This window comes from Limulus polyphemus, unplaced genomic scaffold (genome assembly GCF_000517525.1).
Source record: "Limulus polyphemus unplaced genomic scaffold, Limulus_polyphemus-2.1.2 Scaffold760, whole genome shotgun sequence".
NCBI lineage: Eukaryota > Metazoa > Arthropoda > Merostomata > Xiphosura > Limulidae > Limulus > Limulus polyphemus.
In genome coordinates, this window is record NW_013666370.1 from 324,434 (window position 1) to 343,021 (window position 18,588).

At 34.1% G+C, this 18,588-nt stretch overlaps 1 protein-coding gene across 1 annotated transcript in view; it reads right to left on the reverse strand.

Moving 5' to 3' along the window:
- Positions 1 to 18,588, reverse strand: part of LOC106460368 (transmembrane protease serine 9-like) — a 65,743-nt gene that overhangs the window by 13,038 nt on the left and 34,117 nt on the right. Inside the window, exon 8 of the mRNA XM_022387077.1 lies at positions 1,144 to 1,392. Within this exon, the coding sequence (XP_022242785.1) occupies positions 1,144 to 1,392 (249 nt within the window). The remainder of the gene's footprint in view (positions 1 to 1,143; positions 1,393 to 18,588) is intronic.

Below are 18,588 nucleotides of genomic sequence, written 5' to 3' on the forward strand. Positions count from 1 at the left end.
GTTCGATTGTCACATTGATGAATTGGGTTGGTCTATCACATTGAGGACTTGGGTTGATTGTCACATTGATGAATTGGGTTGGTCTATCACATTGAGGAATTGGGTTTATTGTCACATTGAAGACTTGGGTTGATTGTCACATTGAGAACTTGGGTTGATTGTCACATTGATGAATTGAGTTGGTCTATCACATTGAGGATAGATTATGACAAATGAGAACCTGTGTTCGTTAACACACTGAGGACATGAGTTGGTTGACACAATGAGGACTTGGGTTAATTATCACCCTGAGTCACCTCGAGAACTTAGGACAGTTATAACATTGAAAACTTATAATCGTTATCGCACTGAAGATTTTGTAAAACATACTTAAAAAGAGGGTAGCTAGTGTAGTAAGAAATTGGTGTTTTGCGGACGTTATTAAAGGTGCTATTATGTTTTTCCTTTGTTGTTGTTTTTTTCTTTTTTTCGGATGTTCGCCCAAAGCTACTTGAGGACTATCTGTGATTACCTGATGTAGAACTGACTGATTAAAGGGAAGGCTGCTTGTGAACAGCACCCACTGCCAAATCTTGGCCTATTATTGTCCGACAGAATATTGTTTTTTTTTTATCCTACGCTTTTACAACACACCCACGGCCCCAAAATAGCATATCGCAATGTTGTTGGATTATTTTGTTTTAGTAACGGGATACGAACGTTTGGCCCACAGATCTACAGCCCGGCACACTGTATAATTCTCGGCCAGGTATATATATAAGATACCCAAGAAATCATAAGAGAAACATCAAATTAGCAACGACTACACTATCCACATTTACACACATTTCTGTTACAAGTATTTCATAGTCTTTCTACGTTATTTTATGTGTTTTCTAATATATATATAAAGAACTGCATTAGTAAGAAGAATATTGATTAATTTTAAATACATGAGTTTCTCGAAAATAGTTTTATATAAATTTTATTGAGAAATTTCTCAGAATTGCAAATTACGAGCGAAGATAGAAATATATTTTAGTATATATGGAAGGAAGCATAAAACAAATAAAAACCTCGATTCTATAAATCACTGCAAAAATGTATATACATATATAAGAAATTAATGTCGTATGACAATAAAACGAAACAATTAAAGCTTACATGGATCATTGCGCACAAGGCCATAGTATTCTGGGTTAATCTTTTCCTCAGAAGAATAAATGCAACACGTAAACAGCGGACCACAAGATGACCCAACTTGACCACCAGACATCATGCAGGATAGTGTGAATTCACAACGACCTTTTCCAATACAACCATCCAGAGAAAAAATACCTTGTCTGATCGGTAGAGGTCGCTTATACAGCTCCACCAAGTCCCGGATAAATCCTCTCCTGGTGAACTGTTGTACTGCTAAAAACATCGACTATCGATATTTTAAATACATAGTGAATGAATACATTTCGAAAAAAAAAGTTAAATTTATTGTCCAATAATATAAATACAAAATAAAACACGTGCTTTATTAATACTGTATTGAATCTTCGAGGAGTCTGCAAGTTAAAGTTTATCTATGTAACGCCGAGTTTTTGTTACAAGCTAAATTATTTGATTTCTTAACAGTGTTGCATAATCTTGTTGTCTAAATATTTCACAGCATATAATCTGCAAAAAAAAGCAGCATTGATGTTTATAAAAGTTTATACTGTTTTGGACACCGGGCAATTGTTCGATGGACCGGTGCATTAGACGCATTCTTAGAAATTGATTTTAGATTTTAATTGTTTAGCAGCATGCAGCACGTGATATTGTTCGAGCTGGCCCTTTAATGTCAATCCATCCCTTTGTTTCGGGACTGATAACTATGGCGGCATTAATAGTCATCTCGGGAGACTGAACCTTTTTGACACTGACATAGTCTTGATCCTTGACCATTTGACACAAACGTTATTGACTTCAGATGAAGGTCTGTCAGAGTGGAAAGAGGTTTACTCTCCAGGGATAACATTATAATCTTATTTTATATTTCTTGATATCATATTTGTAGACAAAACGCTATCTTATAGAAACAAAGAACTCAAATAATATGGAAACTTCACTAAAATGTGTGCTTATAAAAAAAATGCTCATCGTTTTGAAGTAAAATAAAGTATAATTAGGGCAGCAAAACATAGTTATGTTAAATCATTTTACTAAGCCTTACAAACTGCTGTCACGATCAATGTCATTCTGTAGTAAATAATATATTTTAGTAAAGCATAATTGTAGCCAAAGCATATTACTTAATGGTGCTGTTCACAAAATGCCATTAAAGCTCAGTAAAAGAAGAAATTTAGATTTAAAAATTAAAATTGGTCCCATATACTAGTTAAGAAGTAATTAAACCTTGCTTTTCATGGTGTTACTATACAGCAAAAACTGTTCACTTAAATAACATGTAAATAATCAGATTACAAAAATAACACAATTACAAAACTTGATAGCAAGAGTTTACTCGTAAATGTAACTTACAAAGGCAACAATTACTTCTTATAGCCTTGGTTGTCATCAACACAATGCAAATTCTAAAACTGTTATATGTATATAGAAAAAAAACGGCTATTACACACGCGCGCGCAAGCAAATAGTTTCGAACACATTTTCCAATGGGTGTTTTACGGGTGTTTTAATGAAACTAGAAAGAGGGGGAGGGAGAACATTAATTAATTCATTATTAACCAATGTAGATGAGCTAAGGGAAAATTCAGGAATAATGGAACTAGAAAGAGGGGGAGGGAGAACATTAATTAATCAATTATTAATCAATGTAGAACATTAATTCATTATTAATTAATGTAGATGAGCTAAGGGAAAGATTCAGGAATAATGGAACTAGAAAGAGGGTCAATCAGACCACAGTGGGTGCGACTGTACGTAAAATACGTAAAACACCCACTGTGATCTGATTGATAGTCGTCAATCAGACCACAGTGGTGTTTTACATATAGTCGTCAATCAGACCATCTGATATTATTTTGTGTAGGTATTACATTGCATTGTTATTTTTTGTTTATATTACAGTAAGTTATTTTCATATAATGTGTAATATCATAGCTTTGAAAACAATGATATGGTGTGGTAATATACATAATTTCTTTCTTTTTTGTTTATATTACAGTAAGTTATTTTCATATAATGTGTAATATCATAGCTTTGAAAACAATGATATGGTGTGGTAATATACATAATTTCTTTCTTTTTTTTCTACAGACTCTCATTAAAAAAAAACGTAAAACTATCTTATTTTACATTTTTTGTCTGAGGTATTGATTTTTTCTTACATTTTAATGCCAGCTATATATATATATAAGATAAACCTATTGCAAGTATTTACTTTATAATATTGGACATTTCATATACCTCCAGAACAGTCCGGGAAAATAACTGATTCAAGAAAAGTAAAAAAAATATGTATTTTTAAATGTTCGCACATCAAAACACGAAATTATGCAAAGTTTTATTTCAGCGCGATACAAAAAACGCTGACACAAAATTTGAAGAAGTTGAAAATTAACAGCGCATTCAATTGTACGTAATATTTCATCTTACCTCTTTGACGAGTTCGGCTACGGTAAGCTGGAAGGTTGCTGTATGTAGAAACATGTTGAATATGAAATATAAACACCAGGAGGAGCCACAAGACTTCTGAAGACATTCTGTTACCAGCTCATGTGTTCTTTGATGTTTTCAGGATGATGGGTTGAAACATCCAGCGTGATACTTCCCCGCTGAGTCTGTCTTCTGACCTGAAACAGTTTGTTTGTTTTGAATTTCGCGCAAAGCTACACGAGGGCTATCTGCGCTAGCCGTCTCTAATTTAGCAGTTTAAGACTAGAGAGAAGGCAGCTAGTCATCACCACCCACCGTCAACTCTTGGACTACTCTTTTACCAACGAATAGTTCGAATGACCGTGAATAACCCCCCACGGCTGAAAGGGCGAGCATGTTTGGTGGGACGGGGATTCGAACCCGCGACCCTCAGATTGCGAGTCGAGCACTCTAACCAGGCCGACCTGAAACACAACAAATGAAACAGATGGAGGGATCTTCAAAGATCTAATGCTTAGTGGATTTTAACAATATTATTTCGTAACTTGAACTTTTCCTAATTATATTCCTTATTCAACCTACTTCGTCCTCGTACTAGAAGCTTGAATCGTTTGTTTTTTAATCGTGAACTCAGTTAAATTATGAATTGAATGTTTGTTTCAAGAAAAGGTGGCATTGTTATTATCCAAGTTAAAATACAATTAGTATCATTAACTCTATTTCAGGAAAACCTTTCACTTTGCTTAGAGTATCATCTGCAATAGAGATTTAAATACATTTATGTTTTTTTTTAAAAAAAAGACCTTGAATGTATAATTGATAACATACTATTATTGTTTTAAATATACAATTTAAATACCGTCTATCCCGCTTGTTTGTTTCGGATATTCTTGCATTACTACATTAAGGCTATCTGCACTAGCCGTCCCTAATTTTGAGCTAACGAACTAGAAGAAAGACAACAAGCCCCAAGTGCACCCATCGTAGACAACTGCACCCATCGTTAAACTTTTGGACTAGTTCTGTCTGATTGAGTAGTGAGATTTGGTCGTTACTCTTACAACTCACCCACAGCTCCAAAGTGCAGAGCGCGATTTCGCGGCAACGGGACGAGGATCGTAGATTCTCGGATTTACAGTCTGTCACGCTAACCAATAGGTCACCCTCCTTCCCCGACGGTTATGAAAAATTATCCTACTTCAAATTCCACTCGATAAAAAAGAAAACTATTATTTTCAATAATGAAAAAAAAATACAGAAAAACATGTTTTAATTTTGCTATAGATATTCTATAGATAATTTCACAAAGTATTTAAAATTGCAATAGATTTAGATTTGACACTGTATTTGTAAGCATTAACTCAGACAAGTAACGATAACCCTAGTAATATAAGTCAGACTATTAATCAGTTTCTGTTTAGTTATAAAATGCTACGTAAACAAACGTTGTAAGCGGACACAAAAATAATGGAAACGATATCATTTATTTTTATATTTTATGTTAAAATGATGTTTGTAAATAAAATTATCCAGATATGTATTAAATTTTCATTTGGGACATTATAAAATCCTGACGTCAAATAATAAAACAATATTTAAAAGAACAAATAAACAATGGCAAGCCTTTTGAGTTATGTGCTTATTAAGCAATTATCTTTTTTTTTTGTAACGCTTAGTGTCTTTGGTGATTAGATTGTGAGTAATGATGTAACATCTTGTACTGTTAAATGAGTTTTTTAGCAAGAAATCAAATCAAATATCAAATCTAGCTTCTTTCATTTCTATTTCATCAGATAATAAAACCTTATGGCAATTTTTATGTTTTCAGACATAGTACAAGCTATTGTAAAATAGTGAGGTGTTCATTATAATAACGTGTGTTATTACTTTTTTTTTTGCGATAATATATTCTGCAATCAGGACTCGTAATAATGTTTCGCTAACTAGAATCGCAGATATGTTTATGGCCGTAAATAAAGACTAAGATAGGCGATAAGAAAGGCAACACTTCCAATCCTTTTATGTTTTCCCGATACCCAGGCCCGTGGGCTAAGATTCCTGGCACGTCGTTCCAGATGAGAATCCGTCACCTGAATATATGAGTGAACCTGCTGCATCTTAATGAAACAAAAAGTCTTCGCGAGAAATCACACAGGTCGTAAGGAGACCAACTAGTTCCGGGGTGCAGACCAACCAATTGAATGTTTGGTAAACATTGGTTCTTGTCAGCTAAAACTTGGACTTAACATTCCCACATTTACAGTTTATAGTGAAATAACTCTATGAATGAATGTTGAAACATAATACCTAAAGCAACCGTTTGATGTCACATAAATATTATCGAAATGAAATTGAAATTATTCGGCTTTTACGTCTATCAAAACTGTAAATCTTTAGAATAGATTAGAATAATACGAGTGGATATGGCTTTGAAACGAAACTAGCATGGTGTTTTTACATACGAGATTAGTGATGGCATGAAACCATGCTAATGCCTGGTTAAATGATAAATCGGGAGAAGTTATTTGGAATGTATTATTTTGATAAAGTAATCTATATTAACCAAGCTAATCAGTCTGAATATATATATAAATCACTGAGAAAACAAAAGTTAAACATAACTTTTGTGGCAAGATGAAGAGACTAAACACAACCCAAATGAATTAATGTAATTATTGATATAAATATATCTATGTGTACAATAAAGTAGGGTAAAAGTATATAACATAGGCAGAACGATATTTTGTAAATAGATTAGTAATATAGAATTAGTATAAGAAAGAAACAAGAATATTAATGTAGGTAGAACAAGATGGACGATAAAAACAAGGAAACTGACATTATTGAGTTATCAAACAGGAAGTTGTATATATAATATTTGAAGAACGAATGGGTGACCATTGTATATATTAAACTACCAAGTTTCGAGTAACAATGAAGTGAAGAGGTAAGACACCACCTTTAGTTATATGGATACATTAAATTTAGGCTGTTATGACACCACCTTCAGTTATATGATTACATTAAATTTAGACTGTTATGACACCACCTTTAGTTATGTGGATACATTAAATTTAGACTGTTATGACACCACCTTTAGTTATATGGATACATTAAATTTAGGCTGTTATGACACCACCTTCAGTTATATGATTACATTAAATTTAGACTGTTATGACACCACCTTTAGTTATGTGGATACATTAAATTTAGGCTGTTATGACAGCACCTTCAGTTATATGATTACATTAAATTTAGACTGTTATGACACCACCTTTAGTTATGTGGATACATTAAATTTAGGCTGTTATGACACCATCTTTAGTTATATGGATACATTAAATTTAGGCTGTTATGACACCACCTTTAGCTATATGGATACATTAAATTTAGGCTGTTATGACACCACATTTAGTTATATGGATACATTAAATTTAGGCTGTTATGACATCACATTTAGTTATATGGATACATCAAATTTAGGCTTTTATGACACCACAAGCCATTTTTGAGAAAAAATTATTTAACAAAACATTTAAATCACACAACTGGCGATTCATGTTTTGGGTGTTGCAAATGAAATATGAACAGGAATGGCGACAATGTACATGCTTACACAAGCACAACATGTTTCCAAAGTAATAACTGTATTGAATAACAAATACAATAACAATAATAGTTACCGACATATACAGCTCTACGATAACTCATTACTTACTGAAACAAAGCCTGCTGCCTCCGTTTTCTCCCAGTAGATGTCGTCCCTGTGATAGCCACAAGACCTTGACCGTGGTAAACTGGCCCACGTGGGACAAGACACGACGAGAATATCTACCCGGCCATTGCCTTATCGGAGTTCGTTTAAGTAGCGCTCCCTCCGCGTTGCTATTTCCCCGTGGCCGTGGGGCTAGAGCAGGTTTACCTATGTAGTAGGTGGGGGAAGTCTCCTGACCCTAAAGGATTGTAATCGACAACCACTGGTGGGCTACTTGAATTTTTCATAAGTTCTATGACAGGTTTAAATTTTGGAAAGTTGAAGTTACTGTGACAGTTTTTTTTTAATTATCATTATTCAATCATCTTTATGGGTCTAACTTTAAGACTTAAACATTTGTTAGATTTCGATAACAAACTGTTTCTTCATTAATAGCATAACAAAACATACAAACAACTATTAATAAATCGCTAACCAATCCACCTTTCCAAAGTCAAAATCGTAAGATTTGCTCGTTTTATCGGCACCGTTTTCTGACGAAGGAAATAATAATAAAAAAAAAGTTTTGGCTACCTTTAACCTCCGTCCATTTCTATTGATTAATTAACCTTCGAGGAAAACCATTGTAAGGAACTCTTCATGAAACCATACTTAGACTATCAGTTTTAACTTATTCTTAATATCACCAAAACTTTTGATTACAAAAGTTATTTTTAAATTTATTCTATTCATTGCAAACAGATATAATGACCCCTAGTGGCACAGCGGTATGTCTGCGGACTTACAACGCTTGAAACCGGGTTTCGATACCCGAGGTGGGCAGAGCACAGATAGCCCTTTGTGTAGCTTTGTGCATAAAGAAAAAAAAAGCAGATATAATTTATCATATTATCGACTGGGCAACTGAATTGGGATTAGGCCAGTATATGTGGCTTTAGCTTTCTTGGATTAGAAACATATATAGATAATATACACTGCTCCGCGAAAAATAATTTTTATATATTCTTCCAGCAATTTTCCAAGACCTTGAAGTATATAAATACAAAGACACCAGATGGGCAGTGTGAAGCGTGTGCAAGATTCCGAACTTATGAATTTGAGAAAGAAGATATATAAAACTTTTGGAAGAGTGAAAAATTGATATATAGAACAGTTACAGTTCTTGATTAGTTCCTTGTTTTATACATGAGACCATTCAGTTAATAGATACTTGATAGTATGATATCTAAAAAAGTAATGGTTTTCAAACGAGACCCAAAACTCGAGCGCTTTCGAATAGTTCACTATTCTTCTTCAGCGCTCAAGTTTTGGGTCTCGTTTGAAAACCATTACAACTTTTATATATGATCTTCTGTGCTAACTTCTTGATCAGAATCTGAACAAAAGTATTCGTGTTGGCCAAGTGCTGTTGGAGTATGAAAAGGGTTATGAAAATATGCCGGAAATCACCTATGCAACTCATTTACTGTACCTTAATATCCAGTATGGCCACGTGAGAAAGGGCTCCATCTGTGTGATCCGTATAGCATATTTTCCATCACCGCACAAAAACGCTTAACGACATTTTGTTTGATGTAAAAGGTATCACTAAAGGAACCTTTACATCTGGTCACAAATTTGTTGAGTAATGAATAATAAAAGACATTTAACTCAATTTCAAAGATGGCCGAATGTGGTTTTGGAAGTAGGCAAGTGACGAATTTACTCAAGTCTATGTTGTGATAATTATAAATACTTGTGATGGTGTATAATGGGCCATGTTCTGTGCAATGTACGCGAGAGCTGTATGCGAAGCGCCTGTGTATTTTAAGTGTCCACAGATATATTATTTAAACACATCTTTGACCATGCCAGTCCCAGTTTATTTTAGTCGACTAGCTAATATTCCTTACCACAAATCACTGTTACTAGTGTCTTGAAATGTCCAACCCAGAATCCAGATCTTAACCCTATAGAACATCTTTGGATCCATCTATAGAGGTTGATTTGAAAGTTTAGCCTCCAGATTTAAAGTCATCATTTTCAACTTTACAATGCTTTAAAACAACAAAGGAAACAATCTGTACCATATACTCTTATATCGGGAAACTTTGCTCAAAAAACTATAACAAATTCGTAACTAACGACAACCATAAAACTTATTTTAGTTTTGATTATTGATTAGTAAGCTTGAATTAGAAGAAAGGGTAGAAAGGGCGTGGTTTAATAATTAACGTGTCAGACTGCGAATCATAAGGTCCGGCGATGGAGACGTGATACTGCTGGACAAGCACCGCATTTTCAGCTGTGAGAGCGTTATAGAAATGGCAGTTGATCTTGTTATTCGGTTCAAAGAGAGAGACAAACCTCTTGAGGTGGCGGATACTGTTGACTTTCTGGCTTGTCTTCCGTCAGTAGCACAAATTAGGTACACTTTTAACTCTATCAGGTTTGGTTAGCCAACGTACACATAAGGTTCCATGTAGACTGAAATATTCCATTTTCGTGTATTTTTCGTGTTTGGTATTTTCAACAAGAACAGCGGCAGCTTATGCGACACATGGGTTTACTGGCAAGATTATTGATCGACTCAAGATTGAGACATAAGTATCCCTAATTTAGAACTTCTGACCAGAAGACAACCAACCCACCACTTACATAGTTGCTGTTAATCGAATAGATTAACTGACTGTTCCTCTTATAACGCATTCACAGTTAAAGTTCAGGGTGTGCTCAGCGGCTAGAATTTGAGACCTTCTGATTTGCTGCCCAGCCAGCTGATCATTAGGTCACTAATCTGCTCTAAAATAAAGTCTTAACAGTTTATTTGATATGCACCAAACTTTAATTTCTTTTTTTCATAGTAAGGTTTTTCAGAGAGCTCTGAGGCTTAGGTTGAAATAAGGATACATTTTGAAAGGCCTATTAAATTTATTTTACTGGATGAAGAAGCTTATCAGAAATGAATGAAGTAGTTAAAGTTTCTTCAAACTATTTTAAAACGATAATATGTATACTGTGAAAACATCACTTTAAAATACAATATTTATGAACAATATTTTTGCATCGTTTCCTGCTTTATAAATAAGTAAATACATACTACAAAAAGCATATGAAAGATAACTAGGGTTTATAATATTTTAGTCATGACAAGGCAAAACTACTGTTATAAGATAGTTTTAATTGCCGGCTCCCAAGTTTATTTTTATGCAAATCAAGTATCTGATGATCACACATGTGTTTTGAAATGCAAGTGATAAGTCAATCAGCCTAAGCTTGTAAACGAACATTTGGTAAAGATGGCTTTACATCTTTATCAGTTCATAACAGTTTACTTCAATATGAAGTATGGTCACCTCGAACAGCAAGGGAAACCTGGAACCGCTGTTGCATACTTAAAATATGAGTGTGAATAAGTATCTTCGACCACTCTTTCGAAATAGATTTTTCCAGAACATCTTTAGTACCCGAAATTACTTAAGAAAATAAGGTTAATCTCCCGGTAATATCCTGTACGCGTTTAATGGGATAGAAATCTTGTGAGGGCGCAATCTCATTCATTCAGTCAAGTTTGACATTATCATCTATTACACTGAACCTAGGGCCAGTTGCGCCTGAATATAAAAACACACGTGGCTATAGAATGTAGTCCCTGTGATATGTAGAATTAATGGAACGATTCTGCAAGGTATAGAAGTTGGCATGACCATCAATGCTGACATTGTTTTATCATGAACCGTTACTAGTTGGCCCGGCATGGCCAGGTGGTTAGGGAGCTCGACTCGCAATCTGAGGGTCGCGGGTTCGAATCCCCGTCACACCAAACATGCTCGCCCTTTCAGCCGTGGGGGCGTTATAATGTGACGGTCAATCCCACTATTCGTTGGTAAAAGAGTAGCCCAAGAGTTGGCGGTGGGTGGTGATGACTAGCTGTCTTCTCTCTAGGCTTACACTGCTAAATTAGGGACGGCTAGCGCAGATAGCCCTCGTGTAGCTTTGCGCGAAATTCAAAACAAACAAACAATACTAGTAGTTAACAATATACACATAACATTTTGCTAAGTGAATAATAGCAATAACAAAAAAAACTAACAATATTTGATCATTTTAAAGATATCCATATACGGTTACAAGAGTAATTACGTCACAACTAAGAAAACTCGACAGACTGAGCTCTTTCAGAAAGTATACTTTCCGTATCAGTGGTAAAACGATGAAGCCAGTGAGGTTAAATTATACAAGGTAGTTGAAAACGAAAAGTCAGTTTGAGGGTTCATTTTCTTCCATTTACTTTACGAGCTGTCCAAATACGTCATGACTCAAGTGACACACAATAATTAACCACAGCTGATACACTGAGCTTTCTCGTCCGCTGTGTTATACACTGTTATAATATTATTGGTAATATAAAATGTTTATCTATTGCGTTCTTCTGGACTAACATACAGGCCAACTGTTTCGCAGAAAAAAAAAGAAAGAAAAACATTCCTATAGTTGGTTGAAGAAAACTAAATTCGTTTTGACAGATAAAAGTTATGTTTAGTTTCAAGTTGGCGCTTTATCTACGTCCTCCGCAGAGTCCAGTAACATTGTCACTATATGCAAAAATGTACAGCAATTCTTATATTCTTCACAAACCTCTTACAACAACACCGTTTTCTGGAGAATACAGAATTTTTTTTTATCGAGGCAAAAATGTAGTTTGGACCTTATTTGCTTCTGCCCCGAGATCTTAGAAATGTTATTTTATGAGGGATGTTAATATTCTGCATAGTGTGAGCCCTTCTTAGAAACGTTATTTTATGAGGGATGTTAATATTCTGCATAGTGCGAGCCCTTCTTAGAAACGTTATTTTATGAGGGATGTTAATATTCTGAATAGTGCGAGCCCTTCTTAGAAACGTTTGAATAAAATGCCTTTCATTCTTATTTTTATATCAACAACCCATATTGGTTATTTCTGACAGAAAATTTAGACAGAGTCTTAATTGTAGTGTTTGTTTTTGCGAATTCTATCTTCTGGTGTCTAATTGTTTTTTTACGATTTAAACAGTTAATGTAGTAGCGCTTCAAAATGTTATGATCAATGTCTAAACACTTGAAATAAATCATTACAAAACGAAACTTACGTTCATACTCAAACAGTTAAGCAAGCACGGTAAAATCAATAATGAAATTAACATAATTTAGAATTATCAGTGTTGCAAATGTTCTTGGAGAGTTAAAGAAGATATATAGTTCTCATAAGGTTATGATTTTTTTTTGTAATCAAGATTATTTTTGTGTTTGTGAAAAAAAGAAACGTGATATATATTATATGTCTGAGTTAGATGGTTTCAAAACATTTCATCTCTTATTAGAAGAGGTTTGTAATTGTTTTTAGTTTGTTTGTTTTGAATTTCGAGCAAAGCTACACGAGGGCTATCTGCGCTAGCCGTCCCTAATTTAGCAGTGTAAGACTAGAGGGAAGGCAGCTAGTCATCATCACCCACCGCCAACTCTTGGGCTACTCTTTTACCAACGAATAGTGGGATTGACCGTCACATTATAACGCCCCCACGGCTGAACACAGCTTGTTGGGAAATTTCTAGGATAACCTGCGATGATATAATAGTATAATATTTCCATTTTTAAAAATCAAATTTAAATGATGAAATCGAACCTACAAAAATACTGGTCACAATAAGAACTCCAAGATTTGTCATTGTCAAAAAAATGCATTTATCGTTGTCATAGTAATGTAGAATGCTTTCGTAAAAATCATAAGTTTTAAGTTCATTTCATGAAAAATTTATCGTTTTCTCTCTCACTTTAAATGAGTCTTATTAGTTTCCTGTCTCACGTTTGTAAATTGCCACTAGAATAAACATTTAGTAGTAACAAATCACGTATAACAAGGATCATAATTTTATCTTTGATTTTACCACTGACCAACAGGGGGACAGTTGAGAAAGATGTTTGTTTGTCTGTTTGTTTAAAGTTAAGCACAAAGCTACACAATGGACTATCTGTGCTCTGCCCACCACGGGTATCGAAAACCGGTTTCTAGCGTTGTAAGCCCGCAGACGTGCCACTTGGGGGGGGGGGCTGCGAAAGAGTGTTGAGAATGAAGAAAACAAAAGATTCAAATTCAATAATTGTAATTCAGGGGTGTTCAGGAACTTTCCCTATGATTGTTCTACTATATGGATATATATATATAAGTGAAAAATCACAACAAGTATAATAGTCAACTTATTTGAAGCTTAGTAGTAATCAACGCTGAGTTTTTCGGACTGCAATGCTAAAACATGAGGTTCGATTTTAAGCCAAAAGGTGTCAAACAAAACGAAAATATTAATAACCTTAATTTATAAAAGTTTGGGGGTGTAGCAAAAACAGAAAAATTTGGCTACATTATCATTTGATCTTATATACGTTTTTAAAGATGAACCACAAGAAACTAAATATATATCCTATCATATAATTTTTTTTACATTATATTTGGTTGGTTTGGATACCTACGTATCTTTTATTTATAATAGATATATAAATGGTTCAGGTCTTGTGATTTATTTTTATCTCACGAAACCTTTCCTGGATAGAGATGAAAAAAGTTAATCAGGTGCTCCTCTCTTAAATGTGAATAAGTTAAAAATACTCTAAAAATGAGCATGACATTTCATTTTCTATTTAATTTCACAAGGTTTAATGTTATTAAGAAAAAGACGCGGATTTCTGAACATAAATAGTTAGGATACGAGCGGAGGAATGTGTATATACTCTACAATTTCTATACACGTTACACGCTGCTTTTATTCGCCTTAATAAATCTTAAGGTTACTAAACCTTAAGTGATAAAAAAACCGTTACAGAAGAAGAACTTGCTAGTTGTAGCAATAAAATATTATCTGGAAAACATTATTTTTGATTCTCATTGTAAAATATGGTTTTTGATCTCAATCATTCTGTTAGATTTTTGTTTTTGGTAAGTTTAGTTAATACCGTATTTTTATTGTTACTGTACAGATAATAATTTATATCTATGATTGTCCATCTCATATCATTTGTCTGCCTGTCTTTTTTGTCTGGCTCTGCCTTTTATAGCTAGAGTACTAATCAACAGATTTTGATTTGCTTCTGAAATTATGGCCTTATATATATATATAAGAGTCTGAGACTATCTGCATATCAGTTGTTAATTTTATCACGATTTCCACGGCTGCTTTGAGCACTTAATATAAAGTTTGTCTATTGCAATTAATGTTTTATACTGGCTTGTTATTTTTACTTTTGAATAATCTCTTAGTCTGATCTAAACTGTAATATAAACGAAAGTTGGTTTATAAACATATTTAAAGTGTATAGATAAATCTTAATTCAGAGATGTTGCATAGACAGCCTTAGTACGACGGGTTGTGTGTCAGTTTTCGTTTTTCTCATGTCAGTTAAGTTAACATATCCAGACACACACACATATATGTATATCATCTCTGCAACCAGTCTCAATCAAAACATACTGAAAAAGAAAAAGAAAATAAATATAATTCATTTGGGTATCTAAAGCCATTGCCAAGCTTCTAATCACGCATCATACACATTCGAAGAAATTTTACAATTTTAAAGGATAAGGAAGTATGTATTTATTTTCTTTTGGAAGTGTAAGCATATCTTCAAGTTCAAAGACGAGAAAAGTGTTTAAACATTCAAAATTGATATCTTTGCGGCTACCACATTTCTCAATTTAGAAAACTTCTTTAGAATCACTATTGTTTCAAATTTGAGTTGTTGTTTTTTTTATAATATTCATGTTTTATGAATTCAGACAATTATACAAACGCATTCACGGCAACTAAAAACAAACTAAGAATGCAAGTCCCCAAAAATATAATATTAACATTTCTAGCAGATAAAACTGCAGAACGTAGTTAATGATTGAATATAATTCTGTGAATAAGAGGAGGTACATGGCAACTAGCTCATCTTGGAGTCTCGTTGAGGTTAAATGTAATTTTGTGAATAAGAGGAGGTACATGGCAACTAGCTCATCTTGGAGTCTCGTTGAGGTGACGTTCGCGTAACATTTGCATAGTTGTCATTCAAACTACCATTCTCAAGACCTCTAGCACCAAAACACATCTCAAGAACTTACTATATAAGTTCAAAATGGCTAGCAGGTGGATCATTTCTATCACAGAGGAATTAAGCTTTAACATTAAATTTCTCTTGTCTATATTAAATACATAAAAAACAACTTATGAACATAGTCTTGAAGTATAGGTACAATTTTGACGCCTAATCTCAACATTTTAAGTTTTTCTGTAATTCTAAAGTCATCTACACTGGAGGCCCGACATAGCCAGGTGGACAGGGTGCTCAACTCGCAATCTGTGGGTCGCGGGTTCGAATCCCCGTCCCACCAAACATGCTCGCCCTTTCAGCCGTGGGGGCGTTATAATGTGACGGTCAATCCCACTATTCGTTGGTAAAATAGTAGCCCAAGAGTTGGCGGTGGGTGGTGATGATTAGCTGCCTCCCCTCTAGTCTTATACTGCTAAATTAGGGACGGCTAGCCCTCGTGTAGCTTTGCGCGAAATTCAAAAACAAACAAACAAACAAACACCTACACTAGATAAAAACAAAAATAAAAACGAGATGAATGACTATTCCTATATTTTTCACCATTTACACGGAATGCTATCCAGCTGTGCGATAATCATCTTAACTCGTTTGTTTGTTTGTTAAATTCCGCTACAAAGCTACTCAAGAATTATCTTCGCTAGCGGTCCTTGATTTTGAAGTGATAGACCAGAGGGAAGACAGCTAGTCAACACCATCCATCTCCAACTTTTAGGCTATTATTTACTAACGAATAGCGGAATTTACTTCTAATGCCCCCACGGCTGAAATAGTGAACTTGCTTGGAGACTGGTTTCGATCCTGCAATCCACAGATTGCGAGTCGAACGCTCTAACCACCAGGCCAACCCAGGCCTAATTAACGTAACAAATTTGAAAGTTAACAAAAGAAGACTATTACAAGGAATGATTAACACCAGCGTTTATTGGTTTAAAATGAATTAATTTGTTGTTTAAGCTATCAATAATGATATCGAATCCCATATTTTAGCGTTTTAAATCCGTAAGCTTACTGCTGACCCACTGGAAGACGGAAGCATTGGAGAACTATTGCTTGTTATTTATATCACTAGTTGTTATTTATATCACTAGTTGGAATTTATATCACTGGTTGTTATTTATATCACTAGTTGTTATTTATATCACTAGTTGTTATTTATATCACTAGTTGTTATTTATATCACTAGTTGGAATTTATATCACTGGTTGTTATTTATATCACTAGTTGTTATTTATATCACTAGTTGTTATTTATATCACTAGTTGGAATTTATATCACTAGTTGTTATTTATATGACTAGTTGGAATTTATATCACTAAATTAGTGATATAAATTCCAATTAGTGATATAAATAACAATTAGTGATATAAATTCCAACTTGTGATATAAATTTCAACTTGTGATATAAATAACAACCAGTGATATAAATTCCAACTTGTAATATATATAACAACTAGTGATATAAATAACAACTAGTGTTATAAATTCCAACTAGTGATATAAATAACAACTAGTGATATAAATAACAACTAGTGATATAAATTCCAACTAGTGATATAAATAACAACTAGTGATATAAATAACAACTAGTGATATAAATTCCAACTAGTAATATAAATAACAACTAGTGATATAAATAACAACCGGAATTTATATCACTAATTGTTATTTATATCACTAGTTGGAATTGAAATGTTCGTTTTTATTTGTTTATAACTTAATTGTTTTAATGCATAAACCTAAATACGTAATTCATAAATAAGTGTAAAGGCCTGACAAATTCAATCAGGAGGTCAGATCCAACCCGCTGGCCACCAGTTGGGTCATTATACGTTATTTAGTGTCATGATGTGTATATAGTTCTCATTTTTTATGAAAGGAATTTGATAAACTAGCTCAACATGAAGTAAAATGATATTCTGTCATATATCAAACAAAACGAACTGAGTCTGATCCAGTGGTTTACGTCCCACGTTGCGGATCGAGGGATTGTAGGTTCGAAGTAGAAATATACTACTGAACAAGGTGTTCACTTTCAGTTTGGGCGCATTATAAAAGTGTCTGTCGATTAAGAGTAGCCATATAGGAGGCGGTTGCTGCTATCTGGTTGAACTCCTTCTGATCTGCTAAAAATGTGGGCCTAAATGATCAAATCAAAGGTAATTTAGTGCACTATTAAGATAGCGACTTGGTGATGATGATCAGATGCTAGAAAATCGTTTAAACACAGTTCCGAAGAATGCTACTCTGATAAGAAAAAGTACCCCAAATGATACAATTGGGTATTGTGAAGATATTACTATAGTAAAGATAGAGAAGAAAATTAAAATCGCGCTTTTTATGGTACTTTAGCAGATGAAAAAACAGATGTTTCGACGACTGAACAGTTAATTCACGTATATAAGATATGTAAACATGAATGAACTGAAGTTTAAAGAAAAGTTTCTGTTTCATCAGCAGTCACGTTATTCTTGGAGATCGTTTTTCATGTGTAGATTATCAACTGCTCGTTAAAGTAAATTAATTTATTCAATATACTATTATTTAATCTTATGAAGCCACTGGAAGTGGCTGTTTCACTTTTTTTCCATAACATTGCCACAGTATCGTCATCAACTACAATCTCCCAGTAGTTGGTTTCTTCCACAACTACAGAAGGGGGAAAACAGTCATATCTCTCCTAACACAGCAAAGAAAAGGAACAGAAGTTTAACGAGAAAATCGAAAGTGCAAATGGTACAATCGTAACCATGGCACGAGCATATTACCATGCTGTGACACAACCGTAAGAATATCACGAGCATATTACCATGCTGTGACATAGTAACCATGGCACGAGCATATTACCATGCTGTGACATAAGCGTAAGAATGTCACGAGTATATTACCATGCTGTGACACAACCGTAAGAATATCACGAGCATATTACCATGCTGTGATATAGTAACCATTGCACGAGCATATTACCATGCTGTGACATAAGCGTAAGAATGTCACGAGTATATTACCATGCTGTGATATAACCGTAAGCATGGCACGAGCATATTACCATACTGTGACATAAGCGTAAGAATGTCACGAGCATATTACCATGCTGTGATATAACCGTAAGAATGTCACGAGCATATTGACATGCTGTGATATAACCGTAAGAATGTCACGAGCATATTGACATGCTGTGATATAACCGTAAGAATGTCACGAGC